Source organism: Heloderma suspectum, chromosome 3 (assembly GCF_057233095.1).
Source record: "Heloderma suspectum isolate Gila_16-S chromosome 3, 16-S_ref, whole genome shotgun sequence".
NCBI lineage: Eukaryota > Metazoa > Chordata > Lepidosauria > Squamata > Helodermatidae > Heloderma > Heloderma suspectum.
In genome coordinates this window covers 97,773,633-97,793,005 of record NC_139460.1, presented here as the reverse complement: position 1 = coordinate 97,793,005, position 19,373 = coordinate 97,773,633, and the positions used below count along the sequence as shown (strand labels likewise).

The 19,373-nt window shown below is 41.0% G+C and overlaps 1 protein-coding gene across 1 annotated transcript in view; it reads right to left on the bottom strand.

Moving 5' to 3' along the window:
• The window catches only part of CFAP47 (cilia and flagella associated protein 47), a 410,934-nt gene that overhangs the window by 278,034 nt on the left and 113,527 nt on the right, over positions 1 to 19,373 (bottom strand). The window contains exons 34-39 of the mRNA XM_084843965.1: positions 16,642 to 16,739; positions 14,189 to 14,305; positions 8,421 to 8,555; positions 6,972 to 7,084; positions 2,628 to 2,778; positions 736 to 824 (exon numbers count right to left, since the gene is read on the bottom strand). Coding sequence (XP_084700091.1) covers positions 736 to 824; positions 2,628 to 2,778; positions 6,972 to 7,084; positions 8,421 to 8,555; positions 14,189 to 14,305; positions 16,642 to 16,739 — 703 coding nt within the window. The remainder of the gene's footprint in view (positions 1 to 735; positions 825 to 2,627; positions 2,779 to 6,971; positions 7,085 to 8,420; positions 8,556 to 14,188; positions 14,306 to 16,641; positions 16,740 to 19,373) is intronic.

Sequence of the window (19,373 nt, the reverse complement as noted above, 5' to 3'; positions counted from 1 at the left end):
ACTCCTGAATGGGGTGGGCTGTGGCATGAGAGAGTGGGAGGGAAGACAGGATTCCCAAAAATCAAGTTGAGGGCCTACCATGAGTGATAAGTGCCTCTGCCTAATTTTAAATGCTACCACAATTCCCTTCCAGCAGTGTAATACTGGATGACACCCTTAGACGTGCTCTTCTCAAAACCTCAGGCAGATTAAGAATATCTTAAAACCAAACTAACTATCCCATTTTCATGTAAGTTGTAATTATTGCTTAAAAATGTGATCTGGAGAACCCATGCATTTATTTGGAGAAGCTATGATCATTTTTAAGCAAACTATTACTATAACTGTATCAGAGATCATTCTCAAATCTTAAAATCTGAGAGCTCCCTTTCCAGTGTTAGTACAGCCTCTAATCCCCTAAAGAGAAATAAAAGGATATAAAAGTCTGAAGCCAGAAAGGTTGAACGCCCAAGGACAAAGATATCAGTTTGAGGGGGAAGCGCCAAAGGAAACGATCCCATATTTGGAGCATAAACTCCTTTAAAACAACTGAGAATCTTTATACATATAAATAAAATCATAATACATGCCTGGAAAACCATTCATTTCTTCACAATTCAAGACATTTTCATACATATCCTAGTAAATAATGGCAATGATTAGTTTTTAATGTTTAAAACTAGAATAGAAGATTATGGGAATAAATATATCTAAAAAACTAGTTATGAACCAAGCAATTTTAATTTAACTGCATACCTGAATGGTCCATCAATTTTGAAAGGACTAGTAACATGCAGACTAAGTTTCTTTAACTCATAACATGGAGATTTGCATTTTAATATACCCTGTAAATAAATGGAAAGAGGTATTAGTCTCCAAGTTCATTGTTTACTGTTAATTGTGTGTTCAAGACTCTGCTCATTTTTTTGGTGCCAAGTTCTAAAAAATATATAGGGCAGTATCCATTCTGCAAACTCAAATAGCACTAGCGGAGTGCCACCAAATCTTTCTTTTGAACAAGCAGTTGCACATTATGCTACCTCTTGTGCAACTGGTTGAGCAACCACTTGCACAATCAGTTCAGCCAGTGAAATGCACAACTGGCTGTATAACGGGTTGCACAAGCATAACGCACAACCACTTGCACAACAGGCTGTGCAACCACTTGCAAAACCATGCTTCTGCAAACATAACTTTAGTTGGATCCTCCTCTTATGCCTAGTTTGAAACCTAGTTTCCACTAGTGCCATGTCATTCGCACTAGCAGAATGACAGTTCGACACTGCCCCATAGTGCTGGGATTTGACCTGGCCTGGCAGGCCCTGCAGCCTCTGAACCAAAGTCTGCTTTAGATTTAGTAAGTGTAGTGTAAAATCCAATACAGCCATGGGACGTTAGCAGCCATGGGAGCTTTCTCTGCCCAACCTCTCAGCTAATTACAGGAGAAAGGTCGGGTGAAAGTCAAAAGAGCAAGATGCCTTATCAGAGCAGCTGCAAACAGACAGCTTCGGCTATTGGGCAGTATAGAAATGAAATAAATAAATAATAAATAAAAACTCTGGCCTTGAGCTGGGTTCTGACTTATTACCTGAGAAATCTTCTATGGGAACACAGCATGAGGGAAAGAGGACAGTTTAAGGGTGTGTCTCAGCTCTCAGCATCAGCTCGAGAAGCCAGAGAAAAAACACCCAGTTTTAACATAGTGTTTGCTGATAGGTCCACATTTCCTTGTCAGAACAGAATAACAGATAATAAGGTGGCGGCCACACCCCTCTTTATAAGCTGATGCACACACAAGACAGCTTTGCTGGTATCAATGTCTTCTATTGCCTTGAACCATTTCTCACCTGCACTGGTCTTTGTAGCCAAACACTTTCTGCCTGATCTGTTAGTGCTACCAGAGAATTTTGTAATGTGGAAACTCTAAACTGAAAACTGTTGCTAAACAAGGACTTAGAGACTTTGTATGGTTCCCTGCCAGAGAATAGCCACTCTGTCATTACTGTCTGAAACCCATTCTGCCTAGACTTCCTGTCATATGAGCTGCTCAAACACTTCCTCCTTTGGAGTCTCCATCCAACTTAAACCCTTGTCTGTTTAAACTTTGTATTGTTAAAACCTGCCATGGAAAAGTAAACCTCTTTGCATACATGCAGTGAGCTTCTTCCTTATATATCTCAATAGTAGCTACTGAAGCGGTGGGAGTGCACAAAGAAGAGAAAAGCTCTGCTGCACTCACATCGTTTCAACAGCATCAGTTACCCAATTTAGTCAAATGACTTAACGTAACAGAGACCCTACTATATAGGGTTTTCAAAATGTTCATCGTATATAGCTTCTTTACGTGAGAAATTTATCTTTTAAACAACAGATGTTTCAACATAATAAAAATGCATTTTAAATATGGGGCAGCATCCAATGGTGCTCCTACACAGAGCAGACCCATTGAAATGAATGGGCCTAGTTTACATAGGACTACCATTGGATATTGCCTCATGGTCTTACTATATAAGTAAGACCATAACTTAAGAGGTTGCTACCAAGAACATAAAAAGCAATACAGATGATTATGTTGCACTAAACATGAAAACCAATTATAACTGACAACATATCTTCTGGAGTTTCACCATTAAATGCATAATACTTACAGCAGGTTTAACATGGCTAATCTTAGTCTTCAGGGAGAAAGACATTGTAACTCCACCCACTCCAGATAAAGCCTTTGAAACAAGCAACAGCACAGCTTCAGCAGGATACAGGAAGCGACTCGTAAATTCCACATTTACACTTACATGGCTCCTAAATTGAGATACAGAATAATATATTCTGTAATGAAATTATGGCAAAGGCGAAGATCATGACAGTGGTTCTACATATTTATTTGTTTATTCATTCATTCATTACATTTCTATCCCGCTTTTTTTCTTCTTCCAAGGAACCCAAGGCGGCATACATAATCCTCCTCTTCCTCCATTTTACCCTCACAACAACAACCCTGTGAGGTAGGTTGGGCTGAGAGTCTGTGACTGGCCCAAAGTCACCCAGTGAGCTTCCATGGCTGAGTGGGGACTAGAACCCGGATCTCCAGACTCCCAGCTCAGCACTCTAGCCACTACACCACACTGGCTCTCCAGTATATCTGATACTGAGATTCTTTTACCAGGTGGCAAAAAGTGTTAAAAATGACTACATTCAAATCCCACGAATCTAGTAAAATTATATATTAAGTCACAGGCTTACAACATGGCTCCCACAGAGATGTGGCACATTACCCATAAGGAACTCCACTTCCCCATTATCAGAACCCCTACCTGGTGATGGTGCTGCTGCTTGCTTTCACCACTACTCACACCCTCCTTCCCAAATGTGTTTACCCAGCAGGTAGCAGTGCTTTTGGATGGCAACTGAACTGCAGCCATTGTCTTCGATTCTCCAAAATGCAAAGCCCAGTGTTGTGTAATGCATTTGGGGTAATCTAAGAAGGCGGCTCCTGTCATGAAACAGAGCTAAGCAGTAGCTCAGCTCCCATAAGCACCATCCCTTGCCAGGTAAATATGTCTGGGGGGAAGGGATGAGTGACTGGCATTGGTAGCAGCTCTACTAGGCTGGGGGTCTGGTGGCAGTGGGGAAGTAAGCAGTTCCAGGCAGGAGCCCTGATGGCCATGTGACAGTAAGCAGTTCCAACACCAAGCAGGAGACCAGGTTGCTGCCTGCAGTAGCAGTTCCAACACCAAGCAGGAGACCAGGTTGCTGCCTGCTGGGGACCCATTGGCAGCATCATGCCAAGGCCTGTCAGCAGCCCTTCCCCAGAGTGGGTAAATCTGGTCTGAAAGAGGAAAGAGGGTAGAAAGACCTGATTGGGCTGAGAGGAACAGAGTAGATGAGCTTAAAGGAGAGTCAGGGGAAGAGGTAGAGATAAATCTTTCTTTTATTTGGGGCTGGAGGCAGATAAGAAAATAGTGAATCACTGAGGGTTAATTTAAAAAATTATCGGCAAATGTAACAGAAAAAAGAACCAAAAAAAGAACAAACAAATCCATTCACAGTAACTGTTCACAACACTTTTTTTTAATTCAACAATTATATTTCAAATGTATACATTAATATAAGCAAATCCATATATCTAAATAAGCATCCAAACAAGATTGACAACTGTAGGATATATGTTCAAATGCAGAGATAGCATAAGATCCTAAGACCAATGAATGAATGTGGCGGGTGATTATCTTTAAAAGATTTGAAGTATGAATCTCTTTGTAGCTGCAAGGCCTCTCAAAGTCCATTTTTGCTGTCCATCTACTTAATCCCACATCACAGGAATATAAATTTAAAAGTACCTGAACATCCACAATTATCACAGATTTTTCAAGAACAAAATGTATACTAGCAGTAACTTCCAAGCAGGAAGAAGCCACCACAGAGCATGCCCTCATCATAAGTCTCAAAGAGAAACTGGCCACATTACATCAGCAGCAGAGCTGGCCAGCTTCTTCTTATCAAGCAGCTATGGTGTCCAAAATACATAAAACATTAATTTTTGTCGAATCAACCTCAATTTCAAATCTGCAGAAATAGTATATATAGAAGCTTAGGCAACTTTCTATTGATTACAGCATTCTAAGTCCCTATTCCATTCATTTCTTAACATTCTGAACATCCACTTTATATTCCAAAAGATATATATAAACAGCTATTGTAGACTTAGCCTTCTGTAAAGAACCAATTAATTCCTCCAATACTCATCACCGATGGCCCACAAATAGACACCAAAAGGTGCTGTCGTTGAAGATATTGCCACTCAGCACTACATGATAAATGATATCTAAACCATAATGTTAAGAATGGTAAAAATTCTAAATTAAAACATATTAACTGATCTAATGTATAGATTCCACTGTCAACCCAATTCCTACACAAAAAAGACCAGCTCTCTAGCTTCAAATCAGAATTCACCTATAAAGTTACTTTAGTGTGAGAATATGGGTCAAACTGCAGCTGACCCAACATTATACTAGGGGCGTATGAATTACTCACCCTGTTCTGTTGGGGCCATCCGCTAAAGGAGGAGGCGATCCGTCTCTCCCCCCCGGAATCCTCCCCGGCCAGCTCCGCTCTGCAGCGAGCCCACCAAGCCGCCGGTCAGGCCCACCTGCAGCCGGACTTCTGTCCACTGCCGGGCTGCAGCCTCCATTTGCGTCCCTGTGTTAGCCATGATAGGCTACGTACATATTAACATAGCCTATCACAGCAAAGAGCAGGGATGCAAATGGAGCCCGCTATGCCATTTGCATCCCTGCTCTTTTCATGATAGGCTACGTAAATATATACGTAGCCTATCACGGCTAACGCAGGGATGCAAATGGTGTAGCGGCCGCCATTTGCGTCCCTGCGTTAGCCGTGATAGGCTACGTATATTTTTACGTAGCCTATCACGGCAAAAGGCAGGGACACAAATGGCGTAGCGGACGCTATATGCATCCCTGCTCTTTGCTGTGATAGGCTACGTAAATAATTACTTAGCCTATCACAGCTAAAGTAGGGAGGCAAATGGCTGCCACAGACTGGGGCAGCAGACGGACCGGGCGGCCGACAAAAGGTAGGGTCCATCCTGGGGAAATTTTGCGGCATGGCGGGGGGGACTGCTCCGTTCTGCCACGGACTATGGGGGGCCGCAGAATTCTCTAACATCCCTACATTATACTCCATATATTTCTAGCCAATGAAATTGCAGGTGAGCCATTCCTTTCCTTTTAATATACCTAGATCCTAATGCCATACAGCAAGAAAGAGATGCCATGTAAGTTGATTCCAGACTAACCCATGAAGGACTATTAGCAGAAAAAGATATAGTTCAATCATTTGTACGAGTTAAAAGATATGCTTTACAGTATAAGGGGAGATCTGGAAAATTAAATCCTCCTTCCCTGGATTGGCAACTGCATCCTCTTAACTAAAACATGGCGAAAACACCACCCCTCTAAACTTCTGCAATGTTTCATAAAGTTTCTGAAATATATTTAGGGAATACATAAAGGAATATTATGCAATACACACATTACCAGTGGCAGGACATTAATCTTAAGTATGTTAACCTTATCCCAAGTAATTTACTTAAGTGATGCCCATCTCTCCAAGTGAAGAGATATTTCTGACAACAATACACTTAAATTCAATTTAATCATTTGAAAAATATCTCTAGGCACCAATATACCAAGATATCGTTTCTGATCACTAACAGAAATGCCATTTACAAATACACTAATATCAACTACAGGCATTAATTCAGATTCTGACCAATTGATAGCATAGCCCGAAAGTGTGTCAAATGTATAAATTTCCTTTGGAATGCTTTTGGGCTATACTATTAATTGATTCCAGCATAGAAGATTCCAAGCTACTGATAAATAACAAATCATCCGCATATAAGGCCATTTTATATTCAACCTACTCATGCACAAATCTGTAAATTTCTCCACTCTGCCTAACTGCACACGCCAAGGGTTCCAAGCACAAATCAAATATCAAAGAAGAAAGAAGGCTGCCCTGCCTTGTGCCCCTCTCTAAATATAAGAGAATTCCATCTGTCATCACTCATGACTTAGGAGAGAGATATAAGATTCTAATCCATTTATAAAATTCCTGTGGGGAACCAAATTTTATCAAAGTAACAAGTATAAACAGCCAATTTATTTTGTCAAATGCTTTCTCAGCATCGAGTGACATAATCTTGTAGAAACTGGTCTGATTCAGATATAACATTCAAATGTAATGAGCCATGGGATCACACTCCTTTCTTCCCAGTCCTGTTCTCCCATGCACGAGGGGAGGAGACAGAGTGAACAGGGAGTGCCCAGAGCATGTTCCTAAGTGTAGTTTGGAATGGCAACATTATGTCTCATTGAAATATCTATTGTTCTGCAAAATTCCCTGCAATACAGGAAGGAGGAGTGGAGACATTCCCATTTGGTAAAATAAAATTGATGACTACTTACTTTGGGGAAATGGTGACAGTATTTCCTTTAGGTAATGAAAAATCAGCAGATTCTCTTCCTAAAATTGTAGCATTGTATACCAAAGGCTTGATACTTGGGTTTTTCAACAGTATCTGTTGCAAAAATATAGCATTTAATTTATTTCTACTCAGTCATTTAGAACAAACCCTCACAAGGGGACTTATAATAAAAGGTTTTAAACCAATATTACAATGGAACAAATTATGCAATATAAACAGCATCAGGTACAAATATAAATACACACACACACACACAATATTTAATACAGATATAAAGGGGTGGGGTGGGCAGTAATAAATCAGTGAAAAGCATAAAAAAGAGTATTTAGGCTCAGCTTAAAGGCTGCCAAAAAGGAGGCCAGGCCCTGTCCCTGGCACATGGCAGCCTGACTGACCTCAGCAGCAGGCCAGGGAGCAAGCCTGTAAGACTGATCTTTGGGCCTGGGGAATGTTCAAAAGCAAACATGGGCAAAGCAATCCTACTGGTGGGAGCAGGGAGATCTGAAGTCCAAGGAATCGCCTTATCCAAAAACCTTTTGGCTTATGTGCAGAGGGAGAAAGTGATGCTCCATATTCTAAGAACCTTCTGTCTTGTGACCTTTGTGTTTACATTCAAAATGTTGGGAAACACAGCTGCCACAAAAGATAACATTAAGTATTTAGTTACATAAGAGAACATAAACAGTAACGCTATGCAGATATAAAAGATATTAGCTGCCCCAAGCTATTTATGAGAAAGGGTGGTATATATATATTAAGTTTTAAAAGCCCTTACAGAGATTAACATTTTTACATATCCTATGGAATGTAAGAAATATAGCATGAGAGCATAGCATAAACATTTGTTGTGTCTTCATTAATTTAATAGGCATGGAAGGGAATTGCATAAGGAAACCCCAATTCGTATTGCTTTCGGACCTGCAAATAATAACTTGATCTTTGATAGGCTGTGCCTTCATATTAAGTTTAAAGTTAAAGAACAGGTTCTCTGGTCATTGCTTCCTGCCTTTTTGCCTACTTTTTGTCTTCTGTTGCCTTTCATCTTCCAATTCTACTTCGATTTTGAAATAGAACCATCAACCCCAACACATTCCTTGTTTCCCAATTAACCACGTTAATCTGAGTCCTCTGTTGCAGTGATCAGGGCAAAGGGCTATCTAGTCCACCATTCTATTCACACAGTGGCCAACTAGATGTCTGTGGGGCATCCACGAGGAGGGCACGAGCGCAAGAGCAACCTCCCACTAACGTTCCCCAGCAACTGGCATACAGAGAGACATACTGCTTCCAATAGCAGGGGTAAAAATGTAAACTCTATTATCTATTCTCTCCAACAGATGACAATTCAGTAAAGGATATCTTCAGAATCACCTTGTACTCCCATTTCTGTCAAGAGCCATTTAAAAGTAAAAAACAGAAATATCAATACCTTTCTAACAACAGTACCATGAAGTGGGCCAGCAAACTCGAGAGATTTCTTGGGTAAATACTGAGGAAGCCGTTCATATAAATAGACACAAAGCATAAGCATCATGACTGGATTTGGATCACAAATGTCAGTAGCCTAATTTAAGAATAAAAATAAAGCAGTGTAAATTCACACCAAGGGTAAATCCTAAATACCAGAACTAAAGATTTCAAATACCAAGACAGCAAATAAATACACGTAATTCACTGAGGAACAAAGAATGTTACTTTCAGTCTGTTGCAGTTAATTGTATGATGTTTGAAAATAAAAGAGATCTGTAAAACTACTTAATACAAGTTATATTTTCACCACATTTTAACATACAAACCTATTTCTATTGCCACCAACATTTGTCACTTATATTTAATCTTTATTAAAGCTGAAAAATACAGTACAAAATAGGCATTCTGAAATTCACTGTATATTTCAGAGATATTGACTCCTTCTTTATAGTATCCCACATCATGTGGAGTTCCTCAATAAGGGAATAGGAGTAAACATTTCAAAGAATTGGTTCATTAGTAATCCCATAAAATATGGCATTATTCATGGCAGTAAAAATAACAGAACTTTTTGTAATTAAAGCGATGCAGACAAAGATCACTATTATCATTGCAGTTTTTTCTGTCAGTCAGATTTTATGGATGAAGGGGGAGGTATAAACCTCTCCCAGATGTGTCTACCAAATTATCAGGTGCAGCATCAAGCACACTTGAGTGGCAAGGAGGAGGGTTAGCCTTGGTATATAGGAATTCTATCTCCCTTGTCAGCTATTTTGTACCTGATGTTGGGAACGTGAGACAGTATAGGGATTCTGTTGGTGTACCATCCATCCCATTGCTCAACAGCCTCCCAATTCGAGCTAAGAGTGGTGGTCTCTGGGCCCCAAGATTGATGGTCCTGGAGGACTTTTAATATTCATGGTGCTGTTTCAGGTGGTGAGGGGCCAACTGAACACAGGTCCAGGGGATCAGACGGCAGAGCCCTCCAAGATCCAGTGTGATCAACTTGCATTACATTTTGCAGATAAAAAACACTCATATCCATGCCGACTTGGAACATCATAGTTTTAACAGAATCAGAGATTAATCTGCAGCTAGGACATCATCTGGTTTTATTATGGTATTTTTCACCTTCTGTAACCTGAGGATGTGGACAAATTACTTGGGGGACTGAGACCTGCCACATGAAGTCTTGCCTGTCCTGGCAACTGAAATCTGCCAGAGCTGGGTTTGGGGTTATGGTCCTCAGAAGCAATCAGTGCTTCTCTGAAAAACGGGATAGTTTTTGCTGCCCTCAGGGAGGCAGCAGTGAAACCCCTTTTGATTAAAAAAAAAAAAAAGACTTGATAATCAAGGACAATGACCTACCAGTATCCAATCTTCCATTTTTTAACAAGCTGTTGGAGTAGATGGTGGCTCTCAGATCCAGGCAGTCTTGAAAGAAACTGATTATTTGGACCCATTTTAATCCAGTTTCAGGCCTGGTTTCAGGAAGAAACAGCCTTGATCACCCTGGTGGATGACTCACATTGGTGGATGTCTTATGTCCTCTCATTTCACCTGGGCTAGGGATGTATGGATCTCTTAATCTCAGTTTTGCCAAGATCGTTTGTTTTTGAGGTCAAGCTCATTCTGTCCCATTTCAGCATGAGCTTGCAATTTTAAAAATAAGTTCTATATGGAAATTTGTATGCATTTTTGTAATGTACACATTTTTCTGTGCATTTTTAAGTATACACATTTTTGAATGCATGCAGCAATTAACTAAACTGTATTTGTGCACATTTTGAAGAGGTACATATTTTTCTTCGTGCATTTTTCAAATGTGTATGTCAAACACATTTTGTTTTGTGGAATGCACAGGAAGCTCAGAAACATCTCGGTGTGTGTTCAGGTTTAGGAGGTGTGAATTGGGTAAATCTGTAAAAAAACCCTCAAAAGGTAGATTTCTGTTTTGCCCATGGCCTTGTGCATATGGAGTGCCCAATGGTTTGATCTTGTCCCCCATGCATAGAATCATAGAAACATAGAATAGTAGGGTTGGAAGGGGCCTACAAGGCCACGGAGTCCAACCCCCTGCTCAATGCAGGAATCCAAGTCAGAGCATCCCTGACAGATGGCTGTCCAGCCTCATCTTGAAGCTTTTTTCTTTTTCTTTAAAAAAAAAAATCTACGTGAAATCATTGGAAGAAATCATCGGAAGGTCTGGACTACAATATCAACAATATGTTAAGGTCATGCTGCTCTATTTTTATTTTAAAATCCTAGGGAGGCTGTAGAACCCTTGAACAGATGTCTAGAGGCAGTTTGGGTTTGGTTGAGGGTGAACAAGCTGAAGCTTAATCCAGACAAGTCAGAAGTGCTGTAGATAGGAAATCGACTGATCTGGATTGAGGAGTGCAGTGAATTCTGGATGGGGTTGCACTCCCCCTGAAGGAATAAGTTCACAGTTCGGAGATTCTTCTAAACTTGGTGCCATTTGTAGAAGTAATGGTGTGGTGCAGTGGCCAGAAGTGCCTTTTAACTAGGGATGTACGGATTTTGTTTTATCTGTTTCGTGGATTGTCAGGCATCTTCCATTCCATCATCTTCCGTTCCATTGACAGTATTGGGGAGTGGGGGACATTTCCCCTTCAGAAAAGTATACAGAAGCATCCACTGCAATTTACATAACTTTCACTGATATGTGATATTTTACATGTTTTTCTTAGTGCTACGTAGCAAAGGTTGAAGAAAGATCGGAGATGTATAAAACATTGTTGTTGTTTTAAAAGCTGCATATATTAGGATATTTTCCATTAACTTTCATACTGTCATACAACTTAATTAGCGTACAATTCCAGAAAGTAAAAAAAAAAAAAAAAGCCTGCAAGTCCACGGAATCAGCATAAATAGAAGATGCCGGTCCATTGAGGAATCTGCAGATTGAATTCATAGAAATCCAAAGTTATCTGAATCCATTTCAGGTTTCTCTGACATCCCTAGTTTTACTAGGTTAGGCTGGTATGCCAGCTGCAACCCTATCTGGAGAAATCAGATCTAGCCTTAGTCATGCCTTAGTTACATCCAGAATCAGCTACTGTAACAGACATCACATGGTGTTGCCTTTGAAGATAACCCAGAAATTTCAGCTGGTGCAGAATGCAGCCATTCAAGTGCTCATTGGGGCCACACAGTCAGGACATATTAGTATGGTTTTTTGTACCAGTTGTACTGGTTATTGGTGTTCCCACCAGCAATTAAAAGTGCTGGTTTTGGCTTCCAAAGCCCTAAATTACGTTCCTCAACTTCATGCCCTCCAGATGTTTTGGACTACAACTCCCAGCATTCCTAACCATTGGCCATGCTGGTGGGAGTTGAAGTCCGGAACATCTAGAGGGTGCCAGGTTGGGGAAGGCTGCCTTACATGGTTTGGGGTCAGGTTATCTGAAGGACCTCCCATGCCCATATGAACCTGCCTGTACTTTAAAATCAATGTTGAAGGCCCTGCTCATTGGGCCACCTTTCAGATGCCAAGACCTTCTTAGTAGTGCCCATTATGGAACTTCCTACAACAGGATGTGTGGTTGGGATTCCCCAGTTATAACATTTAAAAAGCCCACTCTTAGGAAATGTTCACACTAGGATATAATGACATGCATAAAAGTATATATTATTCCAAAACTTTGTATAGATTCTAGATGAATATGTGTTTAAATTCTAAACAAATAGCTCAACATGTGGGGGGGAAAACCTGTCCCTCCACTATTATCACTTCAAATACACAGAAAACTAGATATCTTTTTATCTTCTTTCCTGACATGTTAGTTTTCCATGGGCTGGATCCTTCTATCTGTAGAAATAACTGGAATCAAGAGGAGACTAAACATACTAAGCTGAGGTATACAGATATGCCATAGATATATACAGAATTGTCTATATAGGATGATGATGATGATTTAAAAATGAGTCGGACCCAGACTAAGTTAGTTGCACTTAGGTCCCTTTGAAATAAACGGGACTTAAGTTAGCTGTTACTAACTTTTCATTTTGATTTTAGCAGGACCTAAGTGCAACTAACCATTTATCCATTTAAATGGTTCTTTTTCTACGCAGCACTCAAAACACTTCTTGTACACACACACACACACACACACACACACTAATCCATAAACAGTAAAATAGGTTACGATTACTATTACAGACAGAAGTTGAAACTAAGGGATAGATGTTTGCCTGTGGCCACTGTGAATTCATGGCTGAGCTCAGATTTCAGCTACAAGCTCTCACACTCCTAGTAACTAACACTATATCAGTCCTCACTCTCAATTGCTGTGCTGTACAAGCATCTTTACTGAAGATGCTGAAATAGCTATTCACTCTGATCTATGTGACCTTGATAAATGAGGGTCTTAGACAAAAAGTGCATTACCCCGAAGTTCAATTTAGCTACAGTGTTTGGTGACAGCCTAAGGTCTGTTGAAACACAACATTCCTGTAGTGCCTTTTGCTACCAAATAATTTTTAGTTGTGAGCCCATCTACAATTATTCTTCTATCTTCTAAAAAGAAATAGCAAATATACCTGAACATAAAAAGAAAACTTCATGTCTGAACATGTATAGTGCTGAATTCTCACACAAGCACACAAGAAATAATTGTTTATTTAAATATGAGCACCAGTCAAACTTTGTTTAGGGATGGTGCCACCACAGAAAAGTCCATCATCTGAAGAACTTAGGAGACAGATAGGATTATATGGCAGGAGTCGCACCTTAGGGCGCAATCCTATGGCCGCTAGACAGAGTCTAGACGGCCATAGGATTTTTCATTTTCTGGGAACCGAGCTCAGAGCCAGCGCTCCTTCCTTTTGTTCATTTGTTATGAGATCCTCTTACCTGGACACACCAGTGCTGTGGTGAATTCCCTCTGTGCTTAACTTGTGTACAATTAGGTTTGCAAAGCTAATTCACACACTATACCTCTTCCCATTAATGGGGTTTGGGTCTCAATGTTTTCCCCTACTCGTGGATGTAGGTGTGGATGTAACTACCAATTGAGGATAACCATGCATCTAATAAAGTGGACCCTTGCCTTAAAAGCTTATGCCACAATAAATCCATTATTCCTTAGGTGCCACACTATTGTTTTTGTTGCAACAGACTAACAAGGAAAATTGTTCCCCGGTATTTTAATCCATTAACTGGACTAGGATTTTGTGTGTGAAGAGGTGCTGTCAATAAGCTGCTTCGGTCACTAGGAACTTGCAATCAGGCCTTGTAAAAAACAAAATGGCACATATACAGTACTCCAGATGAAGTGATTTGTGGACGGCACATATATTACAGGTACACAATTTATTCACAGTATAATTTGGCAGTGCTAATAAATGCAAGCAATCTCCAGATTTTAAAATGATATAACCCTGTACACAATTTATTCACAGTATAATTTGGCAGTGCTAATAAACGCAAGCAATCTCCAGATTTTAAAATGATATAACCCTCCATGAAATTACAATTTTCTTATTCACTACTAGGGTGTTTTTAATCAATGAATTAAGGTAATAAGATACTGTTATATGGAGCAGTTTTACTTATTGCATTCTAATAGGGCATTATGAAAAGTTAATCCAATTCATCTTCCTGTATGCAATGTTGCACTAAAAAAAAAAAAACCAGGAATGCAAAATACCATAGGTTAAAGAACAAATCTATTCACAGAACATTCATAACATAAGACCACTTACCAGTACATCTATATCAAGGCTTATTGCATGAAAAGCATTTACAAGGATCAAGCAATTGTGAAGATATTGTTCAGAAGCTTTTGGATTAGTGTACATATTCACAAAGTGAGTAGAAATCTGCAGATGAGATAAAAATCAAACTCTTTCTGAATATATCTGTAAACATGTCCTGGTCCAGGATTTTGAATGTGGTCGTAGGCAATTGATTCACAGCCCTATTTGACAGATTCTGAATTCCCTAACATATCTGGCTCTCTACTAACCAGTTTCAAGAGTTCACATCGTTCCACTCAAGAACAGTTAGGGCGCGTTCGCACAACATACTAGCCCATTGTGAGTGACACTATGCAGTGTGGGTTGTTCCGCAGTACTTGGTTTGTGTGCCCGACAGATGATCGGGCTTGCTGTGGCTTGTTTCCCCACTACTTCCACCTTGGTCCTCCACCCAGTGTCCAAGGCCTGCATGGCAGAACCCATCTTGTCTGCCTGTCAGGGTGGAAAATGAGCCGATAGAACCCCAGAGCAATTCTGATTCTGAGGAGGAACAGCAGTCCGTGGGAGAGGAGCGCGCTCATCTCTCACAGGCACAGCAGCTGGCAGAGATTCATCCTGCCAGCATTCCTGGGAGAGACAGTGACCCTGACAGTGAGAGAGCGCTGGAGGGGGGCTTGCTGGATGCTTGGCGCCGACACCAGGAGCGCCGACAGATGGATGGCGCGGAAAGGAGGCGTAGCGTTCGTTTGGCACGCAAGCAACAGTCGCGTCCCGAGGACCCAAGGGAAAGAGGGAGGAACTCTCCCTAGCCCATAAGTTCAGGGTCTTCACGTGATTCTCCTTCAAACGGGGACCAACTGCCTAACCTGGAGCATAGGCTACTCTGCTGTTCCTTGGTCACTGGTGATTAGCATCTGAAAGAGTCATTAAGTTGTAAAAGGATTAAAGCCTTGAAAAGAATCCTTTTGTCTGTGTCTTGAGTTAGCTATTGGAGTAGACTGAAAGAGGCCGCCAGGGTGCTCCTGACACTGCCCATCCCAGCCCCCCCTTCCCAATTGGGAGGGGAAAGTGGCACGGCACACACTTTTCTATAAAATGGGGGGATGCAGACTCAGGGATGTGTGGACCACAAGGAGAAAACCCCCTGTGGTCGGATCCAGCCTTTACATCTTGGACATTCCCTTGCGAAGTCGGTAATCTGAAGCACTTTTCAATTTTGGGGTTTTTAAAAAAAATCTTCATGGTGCTATAGTGCTATTCCAATGAAGCAACTGACAGTTGCCGGGGTCAGCATGTTCCTGTTTGAACCCCCCCCCCCCCACTGCTTGTAGGTGATTTTTCACTCCCTTTCCCATTCTGTCAATGGCTTGGCCAGTTTCATTCCCCTCTCATTGGCTTCTTTCCTCCTTTTTTTCCCTTATTTCTTCATGGTGCTATAGCACTATTCCGCTAGAGCAAAAGACCAATAAAGGGGGGGGGGGAGTCAATTTGTGCAAATGGCCAGAACATGATTTTTTTTAAGGGCCGGGATCAGAGTCTCTAAAGTGCTGTTTGGCCACCATTAGAGGGGCTACTACCACTGGTGAAGGAGGCTTGAGGCAGCTTGACCACAACTGCAAAGAGTGATCACGCCTGCAATCAGGAAGAGCAGCAGAGGTTTTTACCGCTCTTGGCGAGTGACTCGCTCACCACTTCCTTCACCCCGCAATGGTTTGGGTGTCCCAGGTTCGGACAACCCATCGTGGGTAAAACAATCCCTAGAACAAGCCATTGGTTGTTGCCATGACTTAAAAAAACAAAAGTTGCAGGAAGCTGTCTAGGTTCAGACAACATGCTAACCCATCATGGGTTGTTCCAGACAACAACCCAAGATGGTTTGGTGTGTCATGTGAACCCAGTCTTACTCTCTTTCTTTGTTCCTTTGAACATTGTAGCTCACTGTAGCTGGATAACATCTTATCCAGAATGGTACAGTTCCATCCTGTAGACTAGAGTGAAGGTCTCAGATAAAGGAGACAATTAAGCGATCCACTTGAGCACAGTGAAGGAAGTAAGGAGTGTAAGGGAAGATAAAAACTGTCAAAACCTATGAAGAGATATCCCCAAGGATAGGTAGACTTGGGCCCTCCAGACGTTTTGAACTACAGTTCCCATAATGCCTGACCCTTAGTCATGCTAGCTAAGGTGTATGGGAGTTGTAGTCCAATACATCTGGAAGGCACTGGGTTGTCTACTCTCGTGATAACCAAAAGCGATAGGTAGCTGGTACAGGGGCAAAATGAGAGGATAACATATTCTTCCCTTCTGTTCAAGCTTCAGTGATCCACCACATTGACCTTTTACTATTAATTGCCTATTCGATATACTGAAAAATTATGTCTTTTATACAATAAAAACAAATTATATTTACATCAAATATTGATTTGATATTTTTTTAAGATATTGAAAAACATTCTTACCAAGTAAGGGCAATAGCTTGCTACTTGTGCAGCAAGGACAAGGCCATCAAGGAGATCTCTATCGAAGTTTATTATCCATCTTGTAGGTGGTATATCACCTGTTTGAAATAAGACTGTAATGTTTTATCCTGCAGAATCTGTGAGCCTGCTCTGATAAAACTTCTGCATTTTTCCCTTGGGGGAAACAATATCATGCACCACCTTCAATATTTCAAGTATGCATATGCTATCATATTTCTTTTAGGAGTTCCTGAGTGAATAGTAGCTTTATTCCCTCCCACAATATCCCCTCATTATGTTGGTAGGTTTTCAGCCCTCAGACATCTCTGTGGTCCTATATGATGAAGATCACATGAAGTCCAACTACAACAGATCCCGATGATGGATATAGAGATTGGCATGGTGTGGAGTTAAGCCCATGAAATTATTTGCAGATGAACATTTAGGTACCAAGCAGAAACAGATGCATGGATGTTATCCTAAAATGTTTTGTTTGTTTATAATCTCCTAGGATACTACACACCGAAAGAATAGAGCAAAACATGTTAATATTCTTATATGTAACCACACTTAAAGCTCAAAGTCACTAGATTGTACATTCAAGACTAACAAATTTATTATGGCATAAGCTTTCATGGCCTTTGATCCACTTCATCAGATGGTGTTATGAAGTGGATCTGATTACTCCATGAAAGCTTATGCCATAATAAAGTTGTTATTCTTTAAGGTGCCACAAGACTATTTGTTTTGCTGCAACAAGTTAACATGGCTACCCCTCTGTAGATTGTATATTAGCACTTTAAAGTTTTAGAAACTCTCTTGCATATTTGCTTAATGCGTTGAATTATTTGGAGCTACGTACAATAGAAAATGTATTTTATTAAGTAAATGAAACAAGAGACTCCATTTATTGATGCACAGCTAAGCTAACTAGTTTTACCTCTGCTTCACTATGTGCTATCTTAAATCCTGACAATTATTTCCTTATGCATTGTTGAAATACAAATCCATTAATTAGGACCCATATGTCTTAACTGCCAGTTGTATTACTCAGCTTTAATAATTAATACATCAGCACTTAGAATATTTACCAACCAACTTTGCATCAGCATTAGACTCATGGGTAATCACCATAATGAATTAAAATGTAACCCAGTTCTAAAATATGAACTTGGAAAATTTTAATATTTAAAGTAATTAAAGAGTTTCAGATGTACTAAAAGCCTGAGACAGTGCCAAGGCAACATTAACAAGTGAGCATGAGGATAATTCATGGATCTTTCTAGTGTTTGAAGTGTTTCCATGCCAAGCTTGTCATTAATTTATTATTTATTATTGCATTTATACCCCGCCTTTTTTCCTCTTGCAAGGAACCCAAGGTGGCTTACATTATCCTCCTCCTCTCCATTTTATCCTCACAACAACCCTGTGAGGTAGGTTGGGCTGAGAGTGTGTGACTGGCCCAAAGTCACCCAGTGAGCTTCCATGGCCGAGTGGGGACTAGAACCCGGATCTCCCAGCTCCCAGTCCAACACTCTTGCCACTAGGTGATTAACATGTCACCTAGTAACTGGCAGCCTGAAATTGCCATTGATAGCAACTCAGTGCCTCTTAATTGCAGCAGTCTAGCCTTTTAAAAGTAAAAGGAGCATATGCGTCAATTTACTAGCTGTTTTGCAATTATGTTTTATATGTATTCGGTCTTGATCTGTGTTATCACTCTGGAGTTGTTTATACAGACAACTGCAAAATTATATATTTGTAAAAGAAATTAAAAAAACAAAAGTCAATCAGGCATACTCAGTTCAATGCTAACAGAACTCATCAATTATCAAAGCTACTCAGAGTGGGTGAGATATTTGTCTTTCAAAGGAACTCCTAGCTAGGGATGTACGAATCCCTTACCTCGTTCCGCATGGGGTCATTCGTGGTGGTGGGGAGGTGCTCCGTTCCTCCCCCCAAAATTCTCCCCAGCTGGCTCCGCTCGGCGGCAACTCCGCAGAGCCGCCAGCCGGGGCCGCCCGCAGCTGGGCATCCAGCCGCTGGGCTGCACAGGGACGCAAATGGCGGCCGCTGTAGCCTCTGCCATTTGCATCCCTGTCTTTTGCCGTAATAGGCTACGTATATATTTACGTAGCCTATCACAGCAAAAGACAGGGGCGCAAATGGCGGCGGCTACGGCGGCCGCCATTTGCGTTCCTGCCTATTGCCGTGATAGGCTACGTATACATTTACGTAGCATATCATGGCCTCCGCAGGGATGCAAATGGCATCCCTGCATTAGCTGTGATAGGCTACGTAAATACTTACGTAGCCTATCACAGCCATTCTACGGAATGCGAATGGCAGACGCAGCCGCCATTCGCAGAGTACCGGATGGCTAACACAAGGTAGGCTCCATTCCCGGCCCATTTCGCGGGGTGGTGGGGTGTGTTGCTTCGTTCTGCCACAGATTCCAGGGGGCCAAATTCACTGGAATTTGGCCTCCCTGAGATCCGTGGCGGAATTCTCTGACATCCCTACTCCTAGCTCTTTCTTGAGGTTGTCATAAGGAAATGTGTAAAGTGATTTGAACTACCTGTTTGCATTGAATACAGAAGCTTTAACTTCCTTAGAAGCAACAGCATGGAAACAACTTTTGAAAGGAGTTTTTGGGCTATACAAGACAGGTTATGGTTACTTGCTAAGTAAAAAGACACTTTACTAATACTTAGAGAACATCTAGTCCAGGG